At 53.8% G+C, this 22,842-nt stretch overlaps 1 protein-coding gene across 4 annotated transcripts in view; it reads right to left on the reverse strand.

Moving 5' to 3' along the window:
* Positions 1–22,842, reverse strand: part of VAV1 (vav guanine nucleotide exchange factor 1) — a 55,006-nt gene that overhangs the window by 10,799 nt on the left and 21,365 nt on the right. For 3 of the 4 annotated variants that reach the window (XR_005591279.1, XM_039514987.1, XM_039514988.1), the window contains exons 3-16: positions 17,193–17,251; positions 16,148–16,213; positions 14,310–14,418; positions 13,737–13,832; positions 12,198–12,266; positions 11,230–11,333; positions 10,544–10,643; positions 8,974–9,069; positions 8,247–8,315; positions 5,662–5,748; positions 3,927–4,012; positions 2,029–2,161; positions 1,127–1,236; positions 37–138 (exon numbers count right to left, since the gene is read on the reverse strand). Coding sequence is in view for 3 of the 4 variants with exons in the window: in XM_039514987.1 (XP_039370921.1) it covers positions 37–138; positions 1,127–1,236; positions 2,029–2,161; positions 3,927–4,012; positions 5,662–5,748; positions 8,247–8,315; positions 8,974–9,069; positions 10,544–10,643; positions 11,230–11,333; positions 12,198–12,266; positions 13,737–13,832; positions 14,310–14,418; positions 16,148–16,213; positions 17,193–17,251 (1,286 nt within the window). In the remaining variant the exon portion in view is untranslated. The remainder of the gene's footprint in view (positions 1–36; positions 139–1,126; positions 1,237–2,028; positions 2,162–3,926; positions 4,013–5,661; positions 5,749–8,246; positions 8,316–8,973; positions 9,070–10,543; positions 10,644–11,229; positions 11,334–12,197; positions 12,267–13,736; positions 13,833–14,309; positions 14,419–16,147; positions 16,214–17,192; positions 17,252–22,842) is intronic. The other variant, XM_039514986.1, reaches the window with a different exon arrangement.

Genomic DNA, 22,842 nt, shown 5'->3' on the forward strand with positions numbered 1-22,842 from the left:
TCCCAGGATGTGCACTAGGATCCGAGCAGCTCCTACCTGAGCAGCATCTGGCAGGATTTGCAGGACGCATTCTCCTCGAAGGAGTGCATGTGGAAGTCGTGGCCATTGGACGTGGCGTTTTCGGGGTAGATATTGGAGCTACAGGGATCAGGGGAGAGAGACAGACCAAGTTATGCATATTATATTATCGTTATTATTATTATTTATTAGGTATATTACGGTAGCACCTAGGCGTCCCAGTCACTGGCCAGCTCCCCTTTGTGCTAAGCACTGAATATTACAGTAGTACCCAGGAGCACTTTGTCCCCTAGTTCTGATGGAGCCGGCGCATTAAAAATAGCAGTGTAGCCGAGGTGGTGTGAGAAGCAGGAGGAGCTGGCCACCCTGAGGACGTGCCTATGGGCGTGGACAGGATCGTACTCAGGGCAGCTAGTGAAAGTCCCTCCTGCCATTCACACCCCCACGGCTACACTCCCATTTTTAGTGCATGGCTTGAACAGACCTAGAACAGGTACATCTGCCCGGGCTGGACATTACAGCTGCAGCTCAGAACGTAGATTTACCCTATGTGTCTGTGCAGCGCCTGGCACAGCACGGCCCTGATCTCAACTGGGGCAGGGACCGTTTCTTGCTGTGTCTGTGCAGCGCCCGGCACAATGGGGCCCTGATCTCAGCTGGGGCAGAGACAGTCTCTCGCTGTGTGTCTGTGCAGCGCCCGGCACAATGAGACCCTGATCTCAACTGGGGCAGGGACCGTCTCTCGCTGTGTGTCTGTGCAGCGCCCGGCACAATGGTCCCTGATCTCAACTGGGGCAGGGACCGTCTCTCGCTGTGTGTCTGTGCAGCGCCCGGCACAATGAGACCCTGATCTCAACTGGGGCAGGGACCGTCTCTCACTGTGTGTCTGTGCAGCACCTGACACAACAGGGCCCTGACCCTCATCAGAACCTGGGGCCACTGCCACTTTACCACTAATAATCTAGCAAGCAATAACCCACCAAGGAGAGCGGGGGCAGGACACGGCAGAGAAGTTTCAGAGAAGGGCTGGGACAGATTTTTGACACCGAATCTGCAGAGAATCAGTGGGCAGGGATGGGAGTGAGGGTTGGGGGAGGGAGGAACGTACATGGACATTTCAAACTGCTCCATCCACTTCTTCTTCAGCTCTCGTGTCTTGAAGAAGAGCTCGTAGCCCTGGGTCCCGTAACTACAGATCAGGTGGAACATGTAAGTCCACTGGAAAAGACAAGCACACAGATATTTAACAGTCCCCCTGGAACTCATGAGGCAGAAGTCCCACCTTCCCAGTAATTGCATATCAGACAAGGGGACTCAAAGAGAGATGTGAAACCATACCCCACCCCACCCCAGCAGCAGCACACAGGGGCAGTGTGGACTTGAAATGAGAGCAAGGGAGTGGGGAGTCAGGATGCCTGGGGTCTATTCCCAGCCTTGGGAGGGGAACGAAGTCTAGTAATTACAGCAAGGGAAGCAGGAGTCGGACTACCAGGGTTCTACTCCCGGCTTTTGGAAGGAGCGTCGACCAGTAGTTAAAGCAGGGTGTGCGTGGAAGCCAGGACTCCTGGGTTCTATTCCCGGCTGTTGGGAAGAGTGTGCCCCGTAGTCGAAGCAGGGGGACTGGCAGCCAGGACTCCTGGGTTCTATTCCTGGCTGCTGGGAGGAATGTGCCCAGGGTTAGAGCAGAGGGACTAGGAGTGGGAGTTATTTTGCTGACTCTCCCTGGCAGCCAGAACTGGCAGGTCTCATTAGCTCCAACCCAGGAGCAGAAAAGGGCTGAGCCGGGGGGAAGAGGAGCTAGTGCAGGAGATGCCTTAGGCCAATGTTTGGGTGGAAATGGTGCAGACTCTGTATGTGTGTGGTCACTGCCCCCGACTGGGGGGAAATACCTGTTCTGTGTACGTGTGGGTCTGGCTGTGTGTCGATGTGCAGGAGGGAGTTGCACACATGTTGTGTTAGCAGGGTGGGAGAGGCTCCGGCTCACACACACACACACACCCACAGTGTTACCTTCTTATTGTCCTTTTCTCCCAAGGAGTCGTCCCGGATCTGGTAAGTGTGGAGGTCGATGAAATCTCTCATCTCGTAGGAGTCCCCTTTCCGCTTGCAAATGAGCAGGGCTTGGTCCAGGAGGAAGGCATACCTGCAAGGAACAGGCCCCAACACGGAGAGGGATGAAGACGGAACCCGCGACAGATGAGCCACGGACGGGCCGTGGAAGGGGGGCGGGAGGCGGGAGGAACGCACATCCAGCTTATATGAGCCCCAAGACTTTAGCCCTGCTCTGGATGCAGTGGGAGGCCGTACACTTAATCCAGGTCTACATGCAACAATGAAGTCGACCCAGTGAAACATCCACACCCCTGAGCAAGGAATTTAAGCTGATCTAAACCCCAGTGCAGACGGTGCTAGGCTGACGGGACAATTCTTCCACCAACCTAGCTACTGCCTCTCAGGGAAGTGGATTAGCTACGGGATAGGAGAACCCCTCCGGTGAGAGTCTGCACTGAAACACTGGCTGATCTCTAAGGGCCAGGCCCCTGAGACACGTTCTCCATCCTTTGCTATTCTCTGGACCTCAGGATGACACTACTAAGGACCGTATCTGCTCTAGATTCCCCCAGCCGCCCCAGAGCTTGATCTTGAAATAGGCAGAAGGGAGGCGGTTCAAGACCGCAAATTATTTTTATTTTGTTTTATTTGCAGGAAATTTCCTCCCCCCACAAAAAAATCAATTTGGGGTTTATCAAAATTTCCCTGCCTCCCCGCCCAAAAAAAAATGTGGACCAAAAACCCAACCAACCCAAACCTGGTTTTTTCAGTTTAAATTGTCGATACAAATTATTTCTGAAAAATATTCATTTGGATAGGAATCATTATGTCCAGCCAGGGCATTTCCCCACCACCGCGTTTGTTTTCAATGAAAAGCTTTTGTTGTTGTTGTTGTTGTTGAAATGGAAAAGAATCCAACCAAGCCCGCCAATAACACACGACAGAGACACATTATACCTTGAAAACGCTGGTGCTAACACCCCAGTTCAGGACACCACTTAAACACGTGCCTAAGTGCCCTTCCTGAATAGGGGTGGGGTCCTGAACAGAGGCCGGAAGCATGTGCTGACTTCTAAGCAGTCGCTGGGACTTAAAGCTCAGCATGTGCTTAAATGGGTTACTGAATGGGGGCTCAGAGCTCTAGCATCTTGCGCGCTGGAGCCCCGGGTTGGTTCTGTCGGTGGCAGAGACAGCTGCCATGGGCCCCGCCCCGGGAACCGCTGTCCCAGACACTTGTTATGTGATCAGATGCATTATGGTCCCTTCTGGTGAAAGTCAGCAGCCTAAGAGCAATGGGATTAGCCCTGGCGTTGGCCCCACGGCCCAAGGAGGTAAAAGAGTTTGTAAACTACTTGTACGACCTTAAATCAGGATGGCAAACCTTCCATCGCCTAGGGCAGGTGTCCCCGACGCGGTGCCGCCAGGGCGTCTAAGTGCGCCCGCGTACTGGCCGGCGGACGAGCATCCACCGAAATGCCGCCAACAAGCTGCGTCATCCAGAGGCGTCGCCGCCGAAATGCTGCCGATTTTCTATTGACATTGCCGCTTGTCGGCGGAATTTCGGCGGATGCTCGTCCGCCGTCACAGTCGTCCGTGGCTCGTTGTCTGGTGCCTGCCAGACGGAAAAGGTTGGAGACCACTGACCTAGGGGGGTTATTGATCATATCTGTATTGCATGGGGAAGCCCTCCAGCATCGATTCAGCCCCCATTCCCAGCTAAGTGACGTGCCCAAGATCACCCAGCAGGCCAGTGATAGTAGAACCTAGGTCTCCTGAGTCCCAGTCCAGTGCTCTGTCCACTAGGCAGCGCTGCTGCCACTCAAAGCCATGCAGCTCAGCTCTCTGCCTGCGCTCACCTGTCCATCTTGGAGCGTTTCTCAGAGCTGATGACCTTTAGCTCCCCGTCAATCTTCGGCCTCCCGTACTGAGCCAGGGACTGTGACTAAGAGGAGAAGGGGGACAGAAAACCAAACCCTCTTACAGGAATTCAGTCTGAGATGTATGGAAGCAGCAGGCTGAAGAGATGCCATATACCTCCCTAGCGGCTGGCCTGAAGACGGTAAGAGTCTATGACTGCTACTGGATGATGGAGTGACTCTTATAGCTAAAGAGGGAAAACCTCTGTGCTTGGTCCTGGGTTCACTCCATGGGAGGCCATATTAGATATTAGGCTGCACAAGCTTCCTGGAGCTGAACAAAGGGTGGTAGCGATAATGCTGGCACTGTCTGCTCTAGAAATACCACAGCGACCAGTAGGAGCGGGGAAAGGGAACTGGTCTAGAAAGAGGCAGCTCTAACAATGGCCAGGAAGCTGTTGGGTGTGTATAAAACCAGGGCCGGCTCCAGCGTTTTTGCCGCCCCAACCAGCAGGGGGAAAAAAAAATTAGCCGCGATCGGCGGCAGCTCTACTGCCGCCACTTCGTTCTTCGGCGGCAATTCGGTGACACGTCCTTCCCTCTGAGAGGGACTGAGGGACCCGCCGCTGAATTGCCGCCAAAGAGCCGGACGTGCCGCCCCTCTCCGTTGGCCACCCCAAGCACCTGTTTGCTGCGCTGGTGCCTGGAGCCAGCCCAGTATAACACACACTCAGGTTTGTGTTGTATATACACCTCTACCCCGACATAACACTGTCCTCGGGAGCCAAAAAAATCTTACTGCGTTATAGGTGAAACCCCGTTATATCGAACTTGCTTTGATCCGCCAGAGCACGCAGCCCCCCCCTCCCCGGAGCACTGCTTTACCGCGTTATATCCGAATTCGTGTTATATCGGGGTAGAGGTGTACATATTCCAGGGGAAAGGAGAAAAGTGATACAGTCGGCTGGGAAAAAAATAATTTCAAAAAATAATTTCACTCGTTTGATATAATTAGTTCATTAAAGAGAACGCACAAATGAAAAGAAATGAACAAAAAAATGAAAGGAAAAGAGTAAAACAATGAAAAAAAATGAAAGAACAAATAAAAAGAATGAAAGAGGAAAAACGAATGAATGAATGAAAGAACCAACCAACAACAGGTGAATGAATGAAAAAAGAACAAATGAATAAAAGAAAATGAATTAAAGAACAAAAAAAAGAAAAAGAGGAGGAATGATTGAAGGAAAAAACAAATAAAGGAGTGAACAAAAGGATGAGAGAGGAGAAATGAACAAACAAGTAAAGGAATGAATAAATACAGGCGTGAACAAACGCAAGACTGAAAGAGGAAGAATGAACGAATAAAGGCAGGGCTTTGGAGCTGTGCTCCAGCTCCGCTCCAGCTCCAGGCAGAAACCTGCAGCTCCACTGCTCCGGAGCTGCTCTGCGCTCCAGCTCTGGGCTCCGCTCCAAAACCCTGAATAAAGGAATGAATGAAAGAGGAAGAATGAACAAATAAAGGAACAAATGGATAAAGGAGCGAATGTGAACCATGGTGGAGGAAGAATGAATGAATGAATGAATGCAGGAAGAAATAAATGAAGGAATAAACAAATGAAAGAGGAAAAATGAACGAAGGAATGAAGGAAGGAATAAACAGACAAGGACAAAGGGAAAAAGAAAGGAAGAAACCGACGGAAGCAGCAAAGGCAGTAGCTGTGGCCCAGGGACTCACCAGTTTCTCTATGGAGAGCTGGAAGTTGGTGATCTGTTTCAGGGTCTCATTGTCTCTCTTGATCTCGTTCACGCACTGTGCCAGGTCCTAAGGGATGGAGGGTGGGGGGACACAACGAGCCCTTGGTCAGAACCAGCTGTGCCTGGGGGTGTGATCCATGGCTGGGTTTTCCCTTCAGGGGCATTCTCTGCTGGGGGCACGGCCATCTGATGTCTGCCCATTAAAAAGGGGGCTTTCCTTGGGGCAGAGTGACATCCCTTGCTGGCAAAGGGGGCGGCAGACCCCTCCATTACTGCTCTGCCCCACCGCCACCCAATGGGGTGTACTGAATAGCCCCAGTCCAGCATCCCAGTAGCACCCCTCCCGACTGCCCTCTCCAGCCACAGCTTCCCCACCCTACAAGCCCCCCAACTCCACAGCCCCCAGCCCACAAACCCCCCACCACTCCCCTCAGCACCAGCCTCCCCACCCGACAAGACCCCAACCTTTCAGCACCAGCACTAGCTCCTCCACTCCCCAGCTCACGGCGCCAAAAGCAACATATATTTGTTACATTATATTTATTCTAGTGTATTTATTTAGGCTTAGCAGATTTTTTTTGAATTTTAACTGAGACTATCAAAGTTTATTTAATGTTTGTAGCTTTAAATTTTCACCGTTGCGCGAACTTCTGGGTTTTAAGCATTTTTTTCCCTATTTTTATTGGTTTAAATGTTCACACTTAGGGATAATTATGAGGTGCTCAGACAATGGTACTGACAGCGGATTCAAAACCTGTGAACATCACCCGTCGCATACACCAAGTAAATACCCTCCAATCAACAAATCAGTCCTGTTTTCACTAGCCATTCGCTAGACCAGTGGTTCTCAACCGGGGGTCCGCAGCCCCCTGGGGGTCCACAAGCCCTTTCAGGGCGGCCGCAGAGCCCCGCCACTGAAATCCAGTGCCCCAAGGCCCGGCGCCCCCCGCGGGGCTGAAGCATTGAGGGGACACAAGGGTGTTGCCTCCCAAACTGCAGTACCTTACCCAGAGTGGGGTAGTCCTGGGGGCAGCTTCACCCCCCCACCTCCTCCTCTCCCTCAGCCCCCCTCAGGCCCCACCCTCTGGCCAGATGCTGGGCAGGAAGGCAGAGCCAGGCAGCGCGGGGCAGCTGCTCCTCTGGCTGGTGGTGCCATGGAGTGGGCAGCTGTGGCATTCTCCCATCCGCCCCTGGCGCTTGGGGTTGCGTCTGCTCCTCAGCTCCCAGCCCCCTTTGACTAATCACGCAGCCAGTCAGAGCTGCCCAGGCAGAGCCCTCGGGGAGCAGCCACCGGCTCCAGCCCCAGACAGGTGGGTGACCTGATGAGGTGAGTCGGGGTGGGGGGCTCCCTCCCTGGACCCCGCTGTGCAGAGCTGGCCCGAGCCCTGCCAGCCCTTGTCCCCCCACATAGAAGTCAAACTACCCCTATGCCCGGAGGCCCCCCTGCCCCCGGCTGGGCCCCGGAGTTTTTCTAGCATGTTGGGGGGTGGGGCTCAGAAAAAGAAAGGTTGAGAACTGCTGCACTAGTCCACTTGTCTAAGTCACTGGATTTTGACTCTGATCAGGTCTCACCCCCCAAGCCCTGCCCTCACTTCCCCTTTTCCCCAAGTCCCCACCACGCCTCTTCCCCAGAGCCCCCGCTTCCGCATCGCCCAAATGACCCTGCCCCCGCTCACTCCCCTCCGCCCCCTCCCATCACTTGCCCTAACGGCCAGTGAAAAGTGGGGGGGGCCACAACCCCCTGGTCCCACCTGTTCCGGTGCCCCTCTATTAATTATTATATTATATTATAGTGTGTCTACACTTAAACATTTTCTGACGTAGCTATTCCAGAATAAACCCGCTTCCAAAGGGCATTAAGCTAAATTGGAAAAGGCATTTGTCTTCCAGAATAAGAGTGTCCACAATGGGACTTATACAAAAAGAACGATTCCGGAATAGTGAAATTATTATTAATAACTATTACATTTGTTACTAATTATTTATTATATTTTATAATTATTCCAGAAGAGGTATTTATAATTATTACTATAATGTCATTTATTTAATAATTATTCCAGAGTAGCTACTTATAATTATTATTTTCATTACTATGGTTATTTTATTGTTATAATTATTCTGGGATAGATTTTATTATTATTACTCATTTTCAAATAATTATCCTAGACTAGCTACTTGGCTTTGTTATTAGGTAATTATTCCAGAATAGCTATTTCGGTCCATTTCCACGTCTCCACAAGCCCTCGAGTCATTGAGATGTTTTGGAATCAACATTTTTCAGAATTTCCATTCTGAGGAAAATTTCAGCCTCAGGATGATGGTCCCCATCCCCCTCCCCCTCACTCGCAATGTCAGAATTTCCCCGGGGGAGGAAAGTCCCTCTTCCACCCAGCCTTAAACTTTCCTACCCTCACCTCCCAAGCATAAGTCCCTCTGATGCACACAACCACCCGCCAGGCCCCGGAGTGTTTTGCACCAGCCCAAGTCTGGCAACCAAAACACTGAGAGACCCTCACGACTGTCCCGAAAGTTGACAGCACCCGGGAGACGCAGAGCCGGCCTCACCCGCATGGCATCCAGCGCCAGCCGCAAGTTCTCCTTTTCTGACGGCTCCACCGTATGTTTCACCAGCTCCTGGAGAGAGGAAAGAAACCGGGATGCATTCGACCGACTCAAAGGCATTTCTGGCTCCTCCAGCAGAGGGTGCCAGGGTTCCCCAGCTCCCCAGAGCGAAGCATCATGGGGCAGAACCAGGAGCCCATATAGTGCTGGGTGCTGTACGTTATTTATTAGGTATATTACGGTAGCACCTAGGTGCTCCAGTTATGGCCCGGGACATACGTCCTGTACAAACAAAGAGAACATAAAGATGGCTCCTGCCCCGAAGAGCAGACTTTCTAGTCTGAAGCTGACCCCAGGCTTCGATGGAAGAGCTGGCCAGTCCCAGCTGGTACTGAGGGGGATTATATCATGCCGAACACCTACAGGTTTTGTTTTTTTCCCATGGTGGTCATTGTTCTGCCTATTTTATAGAGGGAAACTGAGGCACGGAGAGGGGAAAGGACTTGCCCATGGTCACACAGCAGGCCAATGGCACAGCCAGGAGGAGAACCCAGAAGTCTTGATCCCCAGCCTACCCCCTCCTTTAGCCCACAAGACCCCACTCCCCTCCCTGAGCTGAAAATAGAACCCAGCTGTCCTGACTCCCAATCCATGACCCTTCTGCATAGACCACCCCCCATTGACCAGGGTCCTTCGTGCCCACCCCCAGCTTACAGCTGAGGGGCCGTACCTGCAGGAGCAGATGGTATTTCAGCACCCGTTGCATGGGCACCATCAGCAGGTCACGCAGGGTGAAGCGCCCATTGTTGGCTCGCTGGGAGCATTCCTACACAACAGGATTGCAGGACAGGACAGCGTTGGCAGGGGGAGATGCTCAGTGTGCTGAGGGCCTGGCCAGAAGGACCCACAAGGACTAGGGCCAGTCCTATGTGATGGGACCCTCATGGTGCCCCAGCTAGCTCCTGCATGAGCCAGGACTCTGGAACCCATCCACCCCGTGACCCCACGGAACCTCCTGCCGCGCCCTCTGAGCCCCCCGACCCCGCGCCTGCTGCCGCGCCCTCTGAGCCCCCAACCCCGCGCCTGCTGCCGCGCCCTCTGAGCCCCCAACCCCGCGCCTGCTGCCGCGCCCTCTGAGCCCCCCCACCCCAGGACACCTCCTGCCGCGCCCTCTGAGCCCTCCGACCCTGCACCTGCTGCCGCGCCCTCTGAGCCCCCCGACCCCGCGGCTCCTGGCGTGCCCTCTGAGCCCGCGACCCCAGGACACCTCCTGCCATGTCCTCTGAGCCCTCCGACCCCGCACCTCCTGCCGTGCCCTCTGAGCCCCCCGACCCCGCACCTCCTGCCGCGCCCTCTGAGCCCCCCGACCCTGCACCTGCTGCCGCGCCCTCTGAGCCCTCCGACCCTGCACCTGCTGCTGCGCCCTCTGAGCCCCCCGACCCCGCACCTCCTGCCATGTCCTCTGAGCCCCTCGACCCTGCACCTGCTGCCGTGACCTCTGAGCGCCCGAACCCACGGCACCTCCTGCCGCGCCCTCTGAGCCCCCCGACCCTGCACCTCCTGCCGTGCCCTCTGAGCCCCCGACCCTGCACCTGCTGCCGCGCCCTCTGAGCCCCCGACCCAGCACCTGCGGCCGCGCCCACTGAGCCCGCCGCCCCTGCACCTGCTGCCATGCCCTCTGAGCCCCCCGACCCCACACCTCCTGCCGCGCCCTCTGAGCCCCTCGACGCTGCACCTCCTGCCGCGCCCTCTGAGGCCCCTGACTCTGCACCTTCTACCGTGCCCTCTGAGCCCCCCGACCCTGCACCTGCTGCCGCGCCCTCTGAGCCCCCCGACCCTGCACCTCCTGCCGCGCCCTCTGAGCCCCTCGACCCCGCACCTCCTGCCGTGCCCTCTGAGCCCCCCCCCCTGCACCTTCTGCCGCGCCCTCTGAGCCCCCCACCCGGCACCAGCGGCCGCGTCCTCTGACCCCCCCGACCCCACACCTCCTGCCGCGCCCTCTGAGCCCCCCAGCCCTGCACCTCCTGCCGCGCCCTCTGCCCCCCCGACCCTGCACCTCCTGCTGTGCCTTCTGAACCCCCTGACCCCATGGCACCTCGTGACGTGCCCTCTGAGCCTCCTGGCCCCATAACACCTCCCGCCAGACCTCCGAACCCCCCTGTCCCTGGCACATCTGTCATGTCCTCTGATATTCCCAGCCTATTCCAGCTTAGGGGGTTCCCGTGTGGGGTGTGGGGGTGGGGCTATAGTTAGAGGATGGATGGGGAGTGGCTAGGATGATACAGAACCATGGCCCTGACCTCCAGCTTCATCCTCACGTCCATGCTGGCACCAGCCACTTGGTCCAGACACCGGCTGGCGGCTTCCACCTGACTGCAGTATCTGCCATAGAGCAGGAACCTGGGAGGGCAAAGGGGAGTATGGCCGTGAGCCGGGGGAGGGGAGAGAGAGCTGGAATGTGGCCCTGGCCAAGTCTGGAAAGAACCCTTCACTTGTCTTCTTCCTGTCTCCACCCACAGCCAAGGGGAAGGAGAAAGAAAGAAAGAAAGAAAGAAAGAAAGGTGGGAACTCAGGAAGGAGGTGCTGGGAGCCCTGTATCCTGGGAACGAATAGTGGGGGACACAGGGACCAGCTGTGCCCTGACTCCCTGGTCCCACCTCTGCTCTCCGAGTGCAAAGAGAGCTCCCACGAGATGGTCTTAGCTTTCTTGCTCAGCAAGGGGAACCATGAGGGCAGGGAATACAGAAGTGGGGAGGGGGCGGTGGTGAGAAGGGGGCATCTCCACGGATTCTTCTAGACACTGAGCTCTCGGGGCAGGAAGGAGAAAGGGGAACCGACCCTCGCCCCAACAAGACGGTCTGGGTCAAGGGGGACGCGGAAGAACATGTGGCTTCAGAGCATGCCCAAGTGACCCCACTCGGGGAAGCTCCTCCACCCCTCCCCAGGGGTTCTTCTCCCCACCCTCACCTTTCTGGACAAGCCTCACCTTTCCTTGTACTTGATAAAGACCTGGTAGAGGTTCTGGGCATTGCTGAAGGACAGGACGTTCTTCAGGTCATCCAAGAAGAATCGATGCACCTTCACGAGGTCCTAGGAGCGTGTTGGGGGGGAGGTGGGGGAAAATCAGCTCAGAGCAACTCAGCCTGCCACAACTAGCTCAGTCACCAGCTATGAGCTGTACAGAAACATCATGTGCACCACAAGTCCCATGCTGGAGTCCCAGGGGAGGCAGACTTAGATCTAGACCCCAGGATTAGACTGTGGAACCGCCCGGGACATGTGCTTCCTGAGCTAACACCTGATGTGAAATTTGCCCAGTCCCCATTTATGGAGCAGGAACCCATTGTACTGGGTGCTGTTCACACACACAACAAAAATATCAGTGGGGCCAGATCACCAGCGGGACTCTTCAGGTGGTGTTAATGAGATCCCCTTGTTCTAACAACCAGGTCTCACTCCTATCCAGAAATAGAACCCAGGAGTCCTGACTAACAATCCCTCTTGATCTAACCCCTAGACCAGACTCCTTCCAAGAGCCAGGAATAGAACCCAGGAGTTCTGACTACTAAGCTAGTTCGTCCTAACCAGCAGGCCACACTCCCCTACCAGAGCCTTTCAGTTCTAGAAACCTACCCATGACCTACTGCAGGAGATAGGGTGACATTCATAACTACCCCTGCATGGATTGCCAGTGAAATTTGGATCCAGGGCCTTCAACACAGGCTGCTGCCTTTTGAGATAAAGGAGCAACTCTATCCGCTGCTAGCAGTAGCAGGTTGTTATCCACTTTGTGGAACAGCCACTGGAATGGGGGGATATGTAGCACACACTGAACTTCTGAGTCTCACAGTCCCTAAACAGGGAAGGTGCATTGATGGGTGGTATTTAGCCTGGGTTTCCAGGCCGGAGCTTAGTTCGCGTCAGGAGAGGTATATGAAGAAGAGAGCAACTTACCTCGATGTTGATGAAAATGTTCTCCATGTCCTCGGGCCTTAGAAATCTCTGCAGGGGCTTCATAAAGTGCTGCAAACACACAACGGGGAGTCGTCACGCAGGGCAGACCTGTCTGAATCCCACGGCTCAGGGGCCGGATTCCACAGACAAACCCTGGCTGGACTTTCATGGAACAGACCTAAGGGGGCAGGGGTTGCTGGGACTGCAGATGGGATAGTGGGCAAGGAAACAGCATTGTCATTTAAAGGGGCCACCTTCCTGGAGAGAGTAAAGCATGTGCCTCTGTGATTCAGGGGTTCAAGGTCAAATGTGTACGCTAAAGGCTGAAGGTTAAAGTGGTCCAGGAGTTAAAGCTTCGTTCAATCCAAAGTTAAAGTGAGCTCAATCTATTCAGCTCAACAAAGAGAAAGTTAAGGGGTGATGTGATTATGGCCAATAAGTACTGACATGGGAAACAAATAGTAGAGAACGGGCTGTTCTGTCTAGCAGAGAAAGGTCTAACGTGATCCAACGGCTGGAAGTTGAAGCTAAACAAATTCAGACCGGAAACAAGGCGTAAACTTTTAACAGGGAGGGTAATTAACCATTGAAACAACTGGCCAAGGGTTGTGGTGGATTCTCCCATCACTTTTCAAATCAAAATTGGATGTTTTTGTAAAAGATCTACTCTAGGTAGATCTCTTTGGCCTGCAACATCAAGGAGGTCAGACTAGATGATCACCATGGGCCTTTGTAGGCTTGGAATCTATCATTCTATGTCTCTAAGCTTGACGGTTAAAGTGATTCAGGAGTTAAAGGTTGGTCCACATTTTTCTGTTGACATTTTTTGGATGGAAAATTGGAGCGTTGACATTTTCACGGAAAGCGTCTGCCTTCCTCCAACATTTTCGATTTTTCTTTTTTGGGTCAGAAAACTGAAAAACGTCCAGCTTTGGACCAAAACTCTTTGAGGTGGTTTCTTTTCTTTTCATTTTTTCGTCAAAAACATGTCAGGTTTTTGATGAAAAAATCAAAATTGGTCACTGAAAACTGTGTTCTCAATTAAATGTTTTGCAGAACCCCCGGCATTTTTCTACCGGCTCTGGGTGAAGCTCCTCTTCTCCTTAGGTATGGTGAGAACTAGCGGACTCATCCCCCATGGTGGGGCGGGTGTCTGTGTGGACTGAATCTGCCGCGTCTGGAGCTAAAAGCTGGTCGTAGAATCTTTTATATGGCTACATATGGTGCAGCCACTAAAGGGCTATACACTCTGTAGTCACTGCCTCCACCCCAAGTAGCACCACCGCAACCTTTGGCCTCATGCCTCCATTGGCTCTGACCCTCTTTCGTGCCAACCTGGCCTTTTCAAGGGTGTCCTCCCAGCTCCGGCCGCCCACGCAGCCCTCCCATTAAGGGGGCAGGGGAAGCCAAACTGAGATGAGCCCCTTGTTTTCACCATGTCATACCTCTACCTATGTCACCAGGGGAACGGTCCGCACCCCCAGCTGGCCGAGTGTCCAGCAGAGATGGCAGGACTGGTGGGCCGCCCACCTGCCATACCTGGTAGATGGATTCTAGTGTGTCTGTGTATTTCTCCTCCGTCTGTCTGATTTCTTGAAGGCAGCAGTTCCGCTTATCCAGCTCTGTCATCTTCTGCTGCAAGAAGACACAGTGCAGATTCTTGACATCCAGTAACCTTAACCCCGGGGGCCATACGCCCAGCTGGAGACCCCACCACCCTCCCCAAGCTAGTAATCGAACCCAGGGGCCCAGACTCAAAGCCCCCTCTACTCTAACCACTAGACTCCAGCTCTCTTCCCAAGCTGGGAACAAAGCCCAGGAGTGCTGACTCCCTCTCCTCTCTGCTCTACCCCTGGACCCCACTCCCCTTCCAGGAGTCCTGACTGCCCTCCTCCGCCCTCTACATCTTACTCCTCTACCAGAGCTGGGAACAGAACTCAGGAGTCCTGACTCCCAGCCCCTGGCTTTGACCATTAGCTCACAGTCCCCTCCCCCGAGAATGGAACCCAGGAGTCCTAGGATATCTCCACATGCTGAATACCTCGAGCCACCTTCAGGGTATAGCCCACTCCAGCAGCAGGGACTCAGCAACGCATCCTTCCTGTTACTTACTGGCATGACAACTGGCTCCGACCTCATCAGGTCTTCGTAGATTTCATCTCCTTCCGCCTCCTCATTCTCCACGCAGTCGTACAGGTCATCATCTTCCTCCACCGTGTCACTGGGGAGTTGAGAGCAAGAAGGAAGCTCAGTGCCCTGGACCGGGTCTGACCCCTTATCTTGCAGAACAGTCCAGATGTTCAAACTCAAGGGCCAAAATTCAATATTTAGGCACCTAAATAAGTGGTCTGATTCTCAGAAGTGATGAGTTCCCCCAAGGGTTCCTCAACACCTTCTGATTAATATCTGCACAGACCCCAACTGAGATCAAGGCCCCCACTGTGCCAGGCGCTGCACTAACCTGGACTAAGAACAGCGCTCCCATTGTGCCAGAGGTTGCTAGGGTTGCCAGGTGTCTGGATTTTGACAGGACACAAAAAGGACTCGAAGTGACTGAGCACCACTCACCACGCCGTTAAAAGGCAAAGTCTGGCAGGACTGGCTAGGGCCCTTGCCCCCCTCCCCGGCCCCTGGATGAGGGGGGGGCGGGGCCTCCACCCCAGTGTCCCGCTCCAGCGCTGGCTCCCCAGCTCCCATTGGGTGGAAATGGTGTGGGAGCTGCTGTGGCAGGGCTGGGGCAGCAGGCTGCAGAGCTGCCTGGGCTGCCCCCTCCCTCCTCCAGGGACCGGACACGCTCCCGCTTCTGCTGAGGTGAGCTGTGAGCACCCCTCCCCCCCCACCCCACCCTCCCCTGCCTCCCTCCCCCCCCCCCCCCCCCCCCACCCCCCCCTGCACCAACCCCCCATCCCCCCCCCCCCCCCCAGGCCCACACTCCCAGCCAGAGTCCACTCCCTCTCCTGCACCCCACCCCTCAGCCCTGTTGTCTTGGGCACTGCACAGAAAAGATGGGAGCCCTTATTGTGCCAGACACCTCACAGACTCCAAGCGAGATCAGGGCCCTCATTATTCCAGGCACTGCACAGACCCCAACCAAGATTGGGGTCCCCCTTGTGCTAGGCCAGTGTTTAATTTGTGCCAGGGCTGAGCCCCGGCGCCTCTGGGCCCGGCAGTGCAGAGCCCCGGCGCCTCTGGGCCCGGCAGTGCAGAGCCCCGGCGCCTCTGGGCCCGGCAGTGCAGAGCCCGGCGCCTCCGGGCCCGGCAGTGCAGAGCCCGGCGCCTCCGGGCCCGGCAGTGCAGAGCCCGGCGCCTGGGCCCGGCAGTGCAGAGCCCGGCGCCTCCGGGCCCGGCAGTGCAGAGCCCGGCGCCTCGGGCCCGGCAGTTCAGAGCCCGGCGCCTCCGGGCCCGGCAGTTCAGAGCCCGGCGCCTCCGGGCCCGGCAGTTCAGAGCCCCGGCGCCCGGGCCCGGCAGTTCAGAGCCCGGCACCTCCGGGCCCGCAGTGCAGAGCCCGGCGCCTCCGGGCCCGGCAGTGCAGAGCCCCGGCGCCTCCGGGCCCGGCAGTTCAGAGCCCCGGCACCTCCGGGCCCGGCAGTTCAGAGCCCCGGCGCCTCCGGGCCCGGCAGTTCAGAGCCCCGGCGCCTCCGGGCCCGGCAGTTCAGAGCCAGACTTGCCACATCAGTTATGAATGTAAAAAAATTACTTGAGCCCCGGCACCTTTTTCATGACAAACTAAGCACCGTGTTGGACACTGCACAGACACATAATGAGAGAGTCCCCGCCCCGAAGAGTTTGCAATACAAACAGGCAAGACAAAGCCAAGAGCGTAGTCTCCATTTTCCAGAGGCAGAGTCGCCCAGTGGAAAAGCAGGGAACAGGACCCTTTTGAGTGCCAAGCCAATGCTCTCTCCAGGTCACCCCCTGTGGCTTTTGGTGGAGACGCAGAGGGCACTTACTCAATCTGATCCGAAAGGTCACCGTAAATGTCGTTGTCCGCGACGCTGTCCTCGGTGGGGAAGGGCCTGAAAGAGGACGGAGCCGGCTCGTGATCAGGTTATAACGCGGGCAAGCCTCGTTCACGAATGTCTCCTCTCCTCTCTGACCCATTTTACCCTCGCTGCCCCATGTCCCAGCGGCACAGGGCTGCCCGCATCCCTGCCCCTGTCATGGAGCTGTTCAGCCAGAAGGGGTCACTCAAGAGGCTGTCTGTGGGCAAACATCCACCGATGTCATGGTCAACCAAGATGGCCATTTACTAACCATGTGACCACCACAGCTGATAACTTCTAATTGAGGGGAAGGGCTGGGAGGCAGGACTAGGCCCTCAGATATGGTTTGATGGGGAACAGTTTTCCTGTCCTGTAAATATTAGAGTTGAAAAATTTTTCCATATCGAATTGGGGACAAAAAGCTGCAATCTTGAAACTAGACCTGCATTGAGAAAAGTAATTTTTTTTTTCATTTCAGGTGCATTGGAATGTTTCATTTCAATCATTTCAAATGTTTTGTTTAGACCAGCCAATTAAAACCTTTTTTTTAAAACCTGTCTAATTAGCTTCAATCTCCCAATGAAAAGTTGTTTCCAACTGGAGAACTGGGATTTTTCCATTTTGAAAATGTCCAAACGACACATTCTGACCATCTCAAAACTTTCTTCCGAGTCAGGAAGAATTGGGCCGACTTTCACAGCCAGTTTTGGAGTCAATGAATCAGCATTTTCCGATGAAAAAATGATTTATTGGAAAATTCCTACCCTCGATATCACCCAGTGTGGGACTCTGGATCCCTGGGTCCTGGATTCTAGACCCATGAAGGCTGCCTGATTAGGGCCATAAACTAGGATCCTTCTCAGCAAGGAGAGGCCACGTGATATTAATGAACTACCAGGCTTATTATCCCATCTACCAACACATTCCAAAGAGAAATGAAGCCACCCCACATATGCATATTCAAATTCCTTGCTGTAGCACTCAACCGGGGTGCGTTGCCAACCTTACTTACATGATCCCTTTGGACTGAGCTATCTGAGTCCATGAGAGAATCGACAAGGTCTCGATCACCTGGGAGGGGAGAGAGGAGCATATTACATTAGTGGACAAGATGGACAACTGCAGGGGTGGCAACAGAACCGTAGTGAGGGTGAACTGGACCCACAGAACCCGGATCGGAACTCCCCAAGGCTCTGGGAATGCAGCATTGCACCTTGAGAACGTTAAACTGAGAGCAATGGAGAGTAATCCCCCACCCACCGAGCACAATGGAGACTCCCACTCCCAGGGGAGCTGCTGAATGCTCAGCACTGTTGCAAATATGGCCCCTTGGTGCTAAACCCCAGGGGTTTCCGTGCCCTGGGTTAAAATGAGCAGCAGGCTGGGGATCTTCCCAGGATTTTCCCAGCCCCAAAGCCTGTTGGGCCAGCTGACCTCAATCCTCAAATGTGTGGCTTTCCCAAAGTACAAAAATCAAAAAACAGAAATGTCTCTGTCCAGGGAGCTTTTATTCCAGAGAACAAGAAAGAACCAATGTAAAGTCTCCATGAAAGCGAGACGAACATGTACTCAGAGACACAGGGTCTCTCACACACAAAGCCCCTTTGTAACACCCTGCATCTGGACTGAAACACAGAACAATAGCCGCCCAGCAGCTGTCTCTGCAGACAGATAAGGAGAACCCTCCTGGACACAGATCTTCTTTGAGGCACCATATATCGTACAAACAGCACCTCAATTATCTGGGGGCTTTGGGTGCTCCCCACTAACCCAAGACATTCACATTCTTGGGCTTCTTCTCTACACGTGGTTTAAAGGACTTTGTGACCCTTGGATTGAAAGGGGCAATATAAATCTATATTGAACTCCTGCTTACACAGTGCCCCCTGCTGCTGTGATGGGGAAAGCACCACAAAACCAAAACTGGAGCTCCTCAAAGGCCAGCTGGGGACACCCACTCACTTCTCAGGAACCGTTATTTATTATTGTTATTATATATTTGTGTTACAGTAGCACCTACAGATCCCTATGCAAGATCAGCCTTCTCCCTCCATCACCACCCCCCCCAAATTGTTCTGGGCACTGCACGGACCCCCACCGAGATCATGACCTCACCGTGCTGGGCACTGCAGAGTCACAGTAAGAGACAGTCCCTGCCCTGAAGAGTTTATAACTTAAATAGACAAAGGGTGAGTGGGGAAATAGAGACCCGAGTGGGGAAGTGACTTGCCCAAGGTCACCCAGCAGTTCAGTGGCAGGAAATGCTCCCATCCTTGCCCCCAAACTCTGGGGCAGTTCTCCAGGCCCAGACGCGCAGCGGCAGAGCTCTATTGAGGGTTACTTGAATTGTGAGCTCTGTGGAACAAGGAACTTCTCTTTGCTCTGTGTTTGTGCAGCACCTAGCACAGCAGGTCCGTGACTGGGGCTCCCAGGCACGACCATAATCATGATAACTAATAATAATTCTAGGCTCGACCCAGCAACACCGAGGTGACCTTAAGGGACACGCCAGGGCAGCTAAACTGACTATCCCAGTGCAACATGGGAGCCCTGCAGACGTTGCCCAGCGCGCTGATCCTACCAAGCAAATGTTGCAGCACTGACCGCCTGCCTTCTTCCCTAAGACGGAGCTGGAGCGTCGGGGCTGGCCGGGGAGGAAGGGAAGTGAGTATTTGGGGTGCGTATGGTGGGGCCTAACTCGCACCGTGGCTCCGGACGACTCTCCAAGTTGGCTGCCTCATGAGCCAAAGCCCCAATTGACTCCAATCTAGGGTTGCCAACCAGACAGTCCAGGCTTCACCCTTGTGTGTCCGGGTGCCATTTGGCAAGCCCTGAGGTCCTGCTTTTTGATCGCGGGTGGGGGGAAGGTGGAGCAGGGGCTTTGCGGAAAGAGGCGGGGCCTTGGGGGTCCAGTTACCAGCCATTAGAAAGGTGGCACCCTACTCTAATTAACGCCAGGAGCAAGGGGGTGGGGTGTGATTGGGCACTCAATGGTCCACAGGCATCTTAAAGCCTCTCAAAGGGGGCAGGGCAGGGAGGAGAAAGGGGCAATCAGAGATAAGCTCTGTGTGATCTCTTGGGACATTTGATCTGTGGTGCAGGTTATGTCACCTCAGACCGGCCTGTCTGGGAGGAAGCACAAAACTCTCCACTTCCTTCTTGGCCAAGACTATTTGACACACTCTCGGGCGTGCTGGGGGAGCTTTTCCCTTTTCCCTGTTCAGCAGGGTTCATGGGAGGCAGCTCCGGGGAGGGTGTCCCTGTCACACAAGTCACTGAGAGGCAGCGGGGAGGTTGATTTACTAGCAGTGACCATGAAGCCTAGTGCATGGATGGGGGGGCTTCAGGGACAGGCAACAGGAATGATCAGGAGCCTGGAAGAACTCTCCTATGAAGAGAGATTGAAGCGAACAGGAGGCAAATATACGGATACAGAATAAGGGATTCATAGATTATAAAGCCAGAAGGGACATTGAGATCAAGTGTGACAACTAGAGAAAACAGAGGGGGAGTTAGATCAGCAAATGTTAAATGTTTTGGAAGAGAGAGAAACTCATCAGGGCACAAAACAACCCCTCACTATTGGGGATTAAGAGAAGATTTTCCCGAGGGGAGATTATCCCACATGAGCCTCTGCAGCGTGTGGTGCTGGCCACTGTCTGAGGCAGAATACGGGACTAGATGGACTCTGAGTCTGACTGGTTTCAGAGTAGCAGCCGTGTTAGTCTGTATCCGCAAAAAAAACAGGAGTACTTGTGGCACCTTAAAGACTAACAAATTTATTTAAGCATGAGCTTTCGTGAGCTACAGCTCACTTCTTCGGATGCACAGAATGGAACACACAGACAGGGGATATTTATACATACAGAGAACATGAAAAGGTGGAAGTATGCATACCAACAGGCAGAGTCTAATCAATTGAGATGAGCTATCATTAGCAGGAGGAAAAAAACTTTTTGAAGTGATAATTAAGATGGCCCATAGAAGGTGTGAGGAGAACTTAACATAGGGAAATAGATTCAATTGGTGTAATGACCCAACCATTCCCAGTCTTTGTTTAGGCCACAGTTAATTGTATCTAGTTTGCATATTAATTCAAGTTCAGCAGTTTCTCTTTGGAGTCTGTTTTTGAAATTTTTTTGTTGCAAAATTGCCACCTTCAAGTCTGTCACTGAGTGGTTAGAGAGGTTGAAGTGTTCTCCCACTGGTTTTTGAATGTTATGATTCCTGATGTCAGATTTGTGTCCATTTATTCTTTTGCGTAGAGACTGTCCGGTTTGGCCAATGTACATGGCAGAGGGGCATTGCTGGCACATGATGGCATATATCACGTTGGTAGATGTGCAGGTGTACGAGCCCCTGATGGTGTGTCTGATGTGATTAGGTCCTATGATGGTGTCACTTGAATGGATATGTGGACAGAGCTGGCATTGGGCTTTGTTGCAAGGATAGGTTCCTGGGTTAGTGTTTATGTTGTATGGTGTGCGGTTGCTGGCACCATTATACAGATAGGAACTGAGGCACAGAGATTTGCCCAGAGAAGCTGTGGCAGAGCAAGGAATCTAACCACAGGCTCCTCAGCACTGCTCTGTCCTCAGCATCATTGTAGTAAGGGAATGTGGAGCATCCGCTGTTCTCAGTGTGCATGGGAGAGAGACCCCAGGTCAGGCTTCAACCTCTCTTCTGAGGCTGCCAGCGTGGGGTGGGGCAAGATCAGTGCCAATTGCGAGGGTTTGGGATGCGGCCTGCTAGGATCTGGGCTGAGGCCCAGCAAACTCACTCCCACCAGGTTCTAATCTCCTCTCTACACGTATCCTTACAGATATGCAGCCAGCTCCACTGTCGCCGAGGTCTCAAAATGGAGCAAACTGAGCCCGGACCTATAATAGTAACAGCTAGTTCTCCTGGAGCACTTTTCATCTGTAGATCTCAAAGCCCTTTTCAAAGGAATCCATATCACTACCCCTGCTGTACAGGTGGGGAAACTGAGGCACGGAGGTGAGGCAGTGACTTGCCCAAATTCATCCAGCAGGCCAGTGGCAGAGGTGAGATCCCCGGAAAAAGGAAATTACAGGACAGTTCAAACATCAAGCATGGGATTGCAACTGGCAATTTCTCACATGCTGACCTGGGCATCCTCCATCCCAAAGAGGCAATTCTCCATAGTCTAAAGGGGGAAACTGAGGCACGGGAGGTGGGGGCAGGGAAGCAATGTGCTTGAAGTCGTGTGGTGAGTCAGTGGCAAAAATGGGAATAGAACCCAGACTCCCAGGCCCCCTGCTCTAACCACTTGAGGCCACTCACCTCCCAGAACTGGATTTAGAACCCAGGAGTCCTGACTCCTAGCCCGCCCTGTTCTAAACCCTGCACTCCCCTCTCAAAGCTGGGGAGAGAACCCAGAAGCAGCTATTAGTCAAAACTAACTAACAAATGCTAGACCGCGGCACATAGGTAAGGAGACCATCGATCCATAGTTGGAAATGCCAGGCAAATAGGAGGCAGCTTGCTGAGTGGACAGCCCAGGGGACACTGAACCAGGGGATCTCCACAGCTTTCAGCATGAGTCTCTCCAGCTTCCGCTACAGAAGCAGCTTCATTGCAGCTCTAACCAACCCACCATCTCTGTGGCTCAGGCACCGAACGGGGGACACGTAACACACTCTGAGCACCCGAACCCCCTCCTGGATGGAATCAGAACTGGGTCGACTGTGTGTGTCACATAGGCCCTATACTGCCAACAGCAAATGGCATTTCTGCCACTGCGCAGGTATCAGAGGATGACCTATAGCAATAATAGTATCACCTAGCGGTTTTCATCTTAAAGCATTTTGCAAAGGAAGCTAGGTTTGTTATCCTCCATTTTACAGAGGGGAAAACTGAGTCACAGGGAGGCAACATGATTTGCTCACAGTCACTGGCAAAGCTAGCACTAGAACACAGGTCTCCCAGGTCAGTGGTCTAACCACTAGACCACACTGCCTCATACTATCAGACTTTTATGGCCCCAAATATCACAATGTCTGAGCACCTGACTCTCTTTAATCTGTATTTATCCTCACACAATCCTGGGAGATAAGGCAGTGTTATGATCCCCATCTGATAGCTAGAGGAGCAGATGCACAAAGAGATCTGCCCAAGGCCACTCAGGAAGCCGGTAGCAAAGCAGGGCCTTGCACTGAGCTCGGCAGTGAGTGCTCTAACCATTGCACCATCCCATCCCCGAGTCTCAGATCTGAAGCACCAGGGGTCTAACTTTGAGCCTCCACCCCTGTCACCGGGAAGCCCTCATCCCCCATGACGCGCAGCAGCATCACAGTACGCGGCCAGTACGTGACACACGCACCCAACCATTCAGCTCTGTGAAAGCCAGAGAAAGCTGCTGGCCCCAGCTCCTCTTCCACGCCCCAGCAGAACAGAAACTGAGCGAGCGGCCCAACCTCGACAGGATGCGAGATCTAAAAGAAAAACCACACACGGGCTGCAGCGCCAGAGCCGCAGAGACACAGCAAGCGCGTCTCGCGTACAGTGAGAACGTGACCTTCGCAGATCCACAGATTTTGGGACCAGACGAGACCATTCGAGCATCAGATCGAAGCTTGAGCCCAACCATTTGCGTTTGTCTAAAACATCTTCCAGAAAGGCTGTATCTGAAAACCTCAAGA

Source organism: Mauremys reevesii, linkage group 25 (assembly GCF_016161935.1).
Source record: "Mauremys reevesii isolate NIE-2019 linkage group 25, ASM1616193v1, whole genome shotgun sequence".
NCBI lineage: Eukaryota > Metazoa > Chordata > Testudines > Geoemydidae > Mauremys > Mauremys reevesii.